The sequence below is a fragment of the Manis pentadactyla genome, chromosome 9, assembly GCF_030020395.1.
Source record: "Manis pentadactyla isolate mManPen7 chromosome 9, mManPen7.hap1, whole genome shotgun sequence".
Classification (NCBI taxonomy): Eukaryota; Metazoa; Chordata; class Mammalia; order Pholidota; family Manidae; genus Manis; species Manis pentadactyla.
In genome coordinates, this window is record NC_080027.1 from 40,052,219 (window position 1) to 40,058,345 (window position 6,127).

Below are 6,127 nucleotides of genomic sequence, written 5' to 3' on the forward strand. Positions count from 1 at the left end.
TCCCTCCAGTGGAATGACCTCACCCAAACCCTAGCTCTGCTGAAACCCTGCCCGTCTGGGATCCCATCTCTGTGTGAAGCCTTCCCTCTCCTTCCTGGCTTGACATACTCCTAAGCTCTAAGCTTCACCTCTTTTGTTGTTGGGTAGGTTAGCATCTGTTTCCCCTCTAGCTAGAGCAGCCCTGTGAAGACAGGAACAATAGCCACTTGTCCTTAAAAATTGATGAGGTTGAATAAATCTTAGGCTCCTTAAAGGTTTGGTTAATCACTAACTAAAGTCTTTTGATGATCATTTCATCAACTGAGGTACTTGATCCTTCCAGTTATGGAGAACAAGGCCCATCAGAGCCTCTCCAAAATTAAATGCTTCTCTACTGGCAGTTGAGGACACAGAGGCTTGGTTTTAGGATTTGAGATTAAGGGATCATGCTCTTAGACCTGTTTTCCCATCTGGCTTATAGAACAAACATCTCCCTAGTCCCCTTACACTGTAGCAGAGAAGGAAATGGAAAGTAAGATACAGATGATGACCCAGAAGATCCATTTGCAGTATAGCCAGGGGACTGGAATGGAACTTGGTGTCACCTCTAAATCCTAAATGGCTCAAGAAACAACAATCTTGGATCTTAGAAGTAGAGAAGGGTATGTGGAGGCTCAAAGTGCTGCAGTCACTGAAAGGATTTGACTAAAGGCCTGGCACATGATAGGCCAACAACCACTGGTTCTAGAATGAATGAATGAATATGTTTGCTGCAAGAGGCAGTCTCTTCCCCACCCAGTTTAAACCTATGTCACTATGGCTTGGTCCTACATATTCACTGGTCTAGCAGCTGCCAAGCTCCTATCTTGGACATGCCACAGTTGGAGTCCCAACCATCAGACTCAGTCCATGCCCTGCAGGAGCACCCAGTCAGGAGTGGGAGAGCAACAGGCAGTGGCTGGGCAACTGGCCTCCCCCAGCCTGAGGCATCATGGGGTGCAAGTACCTCCTATATTTTGGAAGGAAGAACAGACACCAGCAAAGGATGGGTTTCCTTATTCCCCTTTTAGCCGAGGCCTGCTAAGAAGATAGGGAACTGTCCGTGCTCCCCTCTGCTGGGCCTGCGCAGCCTCTAGCACCACTGCATTCTTAGTCTCATGAACCTCCCTCATAAACCCTGCCTGGGGGCTCTCAGTGCTGACCCCTTGCTCAGGTTGAATACACTCCCTTGTCACATTCTACCTGCTGTTCTAAATCTGAGTGGATCTTTCTGTGTCTCCAGCTTAACTCTGACTGTGGAGTTCAAGAACTGGGTTCTGTTCATATCTGTCTGCCTCTCAGAGCAGGCATTAAAAAGGTTAAACAAATGAAGGAAAGAAAGGATTCCTGAATGTTCCAGATCCCAGAAGCAAATCTAGCTGGGCCTCAGTTTCCCATTAGCAGAACTGCAAGGAGCAGGGAGGTAATTTCAGGCTCTAGGGTCTCCGTCAAGCTGATTGTCGACGCCTGAGGAGAGTGGTACTGTATGCTCTCAGTGTCTAATCAGCTTGGGACAATCTCAGCTCATGGGATTTTGGGACAGGGAAGAGATACCCATCCACAGGGCAGGCTGCGTGCTGGGAAGTCAGCCAAGTTTGCCTGTGGGAGCAACTCCCATGTCTGTAGCACAGCCTCTTCCCCAGAGCCTTGCTCTCAGCTTTGAGCTCCTTCAGGGTAGGAACCTGGCACAGAGTATGCAGCCAAAAAAGTGGGGGGATCAGTGGTACCTTGTCAGCCCAGAGCAGGGAGATGTTTGGTAGCAGGGCCATGGGCATGGACTTCACGTCACCTGGCAGCTTCAGCTTGGGACAGGGCAGTAGAACATGCGTTGCTCACCAACCTCTTCTCTTTGGCAGTTGGATGTATTCCCAGGGTCAAATGATTTGTCTAGATTCTTGCAGCAACCGAGGCAATGAGGCTTCATACCTGTCCTGGAGGAGATGCCCCTCCTTGTCCAGAGGCACGGAAAGAGTCTGAGCTGGGTTCACATCTTAGCTCTGCCACTCTGAGCTGTGGGACCTTGAGTTTATTTAACCTGAACAGGAGTGTCCTCATCCATGATACGGGAATGATGAACCCACCTGTGGGGTCAAGGTGAGGGTTATACCCGATCAGGTGTATTAAGTGCTTTGTCTACCAGTCAGCTCTATATCACTATCAACCCAAGGGCCAAAAGACTAGAGGAATCAAAGTCGTCTCTTGGCAGGGCCGTATATTCAGTACTCACTGCGCTAACTTCTCCCTCTCAGGACAAGAGTGAGGCCACCCGTGGAGCCTCGTCCCAAAGGCCTTGTCGCCCTAGATCTCACTTGCTGCCTCCCAACCTGCCTGAGGAAGAAACTCGCAGGATCGCACGGATATTTTCTTCTCAATACTCCCAGAAAGACTAATGCAGCCCAAGGGCCTGAGGGAGGACCCACCTGCCCACCGCCCCTCAGCCTTGTCTGCCTTGCAGGAGGCACCAGGTCTGCTGCTTTCAGGGCTGTGAGGCCACCACCAGGCTCGTCCGTGGGCGCCGCGAGGCCCAGTGAGCCCAGACTGGAGGCGCGCCCCAGAGCAGCCTGGTGTCTGCTCGCCAGGACTTCAGATCCTCCTTTCATGGTGAGGCAAAGGCTGGTGACAAAACAGATTCCAGCGCCCTGGTGGCCCACACGTCTTTTCACCAAGGGACACAAGCAGGCATCTGTCACTGAGAAACTCCTCCAGTGTCCTTGACACACAGCCACTGCTGATAGGAGCCCACCCTCTGCCCGAGTGTGCTGGGTCGTTTTGCCTTGAGGGTTGGGGGACGGTGGGTGAGGGGCAAGGTTTGTGTGCATCATTCCTACCAAGGGAAAAACTAGGGCCCTCTCCTGTTCATTTGCTTGGGATAAGGGTATTTCATAGATACAAATTATTTTTGTGCTGTTGAATTAATAGGAGAGGAGAGGGAAATCACTTCCCTCTAACTTTTTTTATCTTTCAAACAAAAGTATGAAATGCTAACCATACTTTTAACTTATTGTTTTTACCCAGCTCTGAAGGTCATTGTTCCTGCCTGTGTTTGAATAAAATCATATTGGTATTTGTATTCTGTGCATTAGTGTCTCCTGCGTTGGCCATTGGCCTGAGGTATTAGGACTTTGTCTGTGCTCTGAGGGCCAGACAGAAAGCTTGACAACCATAAGTCCCTTGGAGAAGCTCATCTGGACCCATGGGGGAAGGGTCACCATGAGACCTCTGGGCTCCCCCAAAGATCAGGATGGTCCAGGATAGGGTGACACCCAGTATTTTCTTTGCTGCTGCCTCGCCTCTGTCAGCAAAGTGGAGTGCTCCCCAGAACAGGTGGACTCAGAATCCCCCACTCTGTGGGATGGGTAGCTCTGGCTTAGACTGTCACACTCCCAAGTATCTGAGCAGCTACTGAAGACAGGGCTTGTGGGGAAAGGGACCAAGATGTGCAGAGTGGCTGGGAGAGAAGGTTGGAAGGAAGCTAACTAACATGGAGGGCCCTGCTTTCTACCCCAAGCACGGGTCATTTCACTTAGTCCAAAGAATAACTCTGTAACTTACATATTATGATAGCCATTTTATAGTTAAACTGAAGCTCAATGAAGGTAAGTAATCTGCCTGTTTATGTAGCTAGAAGTGGATCACTACACAATACATCTCCAGAGATGTCACAAGGCTTCTGCACCAGGGTACAGACTAAGTGCTCTGACTTGGCAGATTCGTGGGGAAAGACGTGGGCTAGAGCAGTGAGGGGGCTTCTGAGAAGAGAGAAGTCTGGAGGTGAGCCCAGAGAAGGAACCAGGAAGGCACTTGGGGCCCCATGCAGCTCTGAATAGAGAAGAGACCGGTTTGGCTCTGCCGTGTCCCTGACAGGCCCCCTCCAGCTTGACTATCCCTCATCTGAGCCCCCGCTGCCTCCTGTGTGAAACAGAGATAACAACCCCAGCTTCATAGGGTTGTTGTGAAGATTAAATGAGATGACATTTGTGAAAGTGCTTCGCCTGCACTTGGCACTTAGCGGCAGCTTAGGAAATGTCAGCCCCACCCACTCCCCTGGAGCTCCTGGGGCCAGTCAGCACAGAGGCCAGCACACCTCCGAAGGAATGTGCCCTAGGGCACAGGGACATGCCGAGCCCCAGGAGGTTAGCGAGTGCCCTCTGACCAGCCTGCCCCACTTCATCTGTTCATCTGGGCCCCTAACCTTCAGCCTGCCCCCTTCCCTCCCCACCAGTGTCTCCCTCTCAAGTCAAGAGCTTTCAAGACCCAGGGCTCCGCCTCCCTTGAGGCCACAGAGAACCTACAGAGGGGCAGTCAGGAGCCCAGGCCTGAGGTGTTAGCCTCAGGTGAATGGTATTCCTTCCAAATCCTGCTCCAGCTCCTGTAAATAACCTGATTGGGGTCAATTTAGGATAAGATCACAGGAGGACCCTGGTACTCCTACCAAGGTGGAGGGCAGCCTCTGAACACAAAGGCACCCTGAAGGTCTGAAGCCCACCACCTACACTTACAGAGAGTGTGATATTTACCATTATCTTCCCCATGAAACTTTTATTGAATTCCCAGTGACAGCTGGGAAGTCATGCAGCATGGGTTAAGGGCACAAGGTACATTTTTAATCCCACCACCAAGACCAACAGAACGGGCCACTTCCCTTTAAGCACTCCCTCCGCAGAGACCTGAAAACAAGTGTTTCTGATCACCCAGAAGCTGGTTGATCCTAGCCCAAAGTAGCCAACTTTGGAACTTCTAGCACATGCTGGATTCTGGGTACAGGGAGCCAAGCAGACAGGCCCTGCCCTCAAGAAGTCTCCCAGGTCAACGGTAAGCTGAGCCCTCCCTGCCTCTGGGTTTCTCCAGGGCCCTCTGCCCCCTTAAGTTCCTATTTATCCCTCCCCACATACCCACTGCAATTCACCCACCACCTCTGGGCCAGCAATTCCTGATGGAGCCCAGAACCTGCTTGCTGGGGGCTCCCAACCACAGCAGCCCTAGCACTCCTTGCCTCACAACACGAACACTACTGCCTGTGCTGCTGACATTAGGGCAAGGCCGGGTCCTAAGGGGCGGGCAGACACAGCCCAGACTAAGCACTTGAGTGTCTGGACTTGTGACCATGTGCCCTGTGGCCACAGTTCTGTGTACGAGTCCAGAAATGGCCTCTGTCGCCTCTGTCCCACCCACTTAATTACCTCTCTTCCCGCCATCCTTCTCTTTCCTGTCACTTGGTCTCAGGTTCCAGATATGCCCAAGCCTTACCCTCAGCATCTACCAGTGAAGCCTACAGTAGCTGCCACAGACCCTTCCTGGCCTGCCCCCCACACCCTCCCCAGCTCCCTTTTGGCTCCAGCAGTGTCCATGCTGAAGCCTCCAAGTGCCCTGTCGTAGACAATAGGGTCACAGCAGATAGGCCCACAGTCCATTATAAATTTCAGGTAGGAAGTTAGGCCCGGTCACCTACTAGCTGTACAACCTTGGTAAGTCATCCCTCCCTGAGACTCAGTTTTCTCCTCTGTAAAATAAGCATTACAAATACTAGAATCCTCAGCAATAAAAAGGAATGAAGTACTATCTTGAGAACACCATGCTCAGTGAAAGAAGCCAGTCACAGAAGGCCATGTATCATATGGCTCTATTTATATGAAATGTTCAGAAATCTAGAGGGTCAGCAAGTAGATCAGTGACTGCTGGGTGGAAAGGGAGAAGAGAAGTGACTGCCAACATATATACAGGGATTTGCGGGAAGGGTAATGAAAATCTTCTAAAATCATGATGATGGTTGCATAACTGAACACACTAATAACCACTGACTTGTACCCATTAAATAGGTGAATTATATGGCATGCAAATTATATTTCAATAAAGCTGTTATTTAAAAATCTTAGAATCCTAATAGTACCTACCTCATAGGGTTGTGAAAAATAGCAATAATGTACTTCAAGAATCTAGCACATAGTAGGCACCAAGAAATGGCAGTTATTATCACTGTCATTATTAAGAGGAGGCCCAGAAGAGTTCAGCCCAGCCTATCATGGAAGGCCTTGACCTCTGGATTCTCACAGGTGACAGGTTCAACCCCGCCACTCCAAAATATACCCTTGTCACCAAGGTAGCTCTTCTT

At 50.5% G+C, this 6,127-nt stretch overlaps 1 protein-coding gene across 4 annotated transcripts in view; it reads left to right on the plus strand.

Moving 5' to 3' along the window:
• Positions 1 to 3,381, plus strand: part of C2CD3 (C2 domain containing 3 centriole elongation regulator) — a 159,325-nt gene extending 155,944 nt beyond the window's left edge. For 3 of the 4 annotated variants that reach the window (XM_057507225.1, XM_057507227.1, XM_057507228.1), the window contains one exon: positions 2,268 to 3,214. In XM_057507225.1, the coding sequence (XP_057363208.1) occupies positions 2,268 to 2,408 (141 nt within the window). In that variant the 3' untranslated portion in view covers positions 2,409 to 3,214. Of the gene's footprint in view, positions 1 to 2,267 lie in introns of all 4 variants that reach the window. The other variant, XM_057507226.1, reaches the window with a different exon arrangement.
• Positions 3,382 to 6,127: the final 2,746 nt, after the last annotated feature.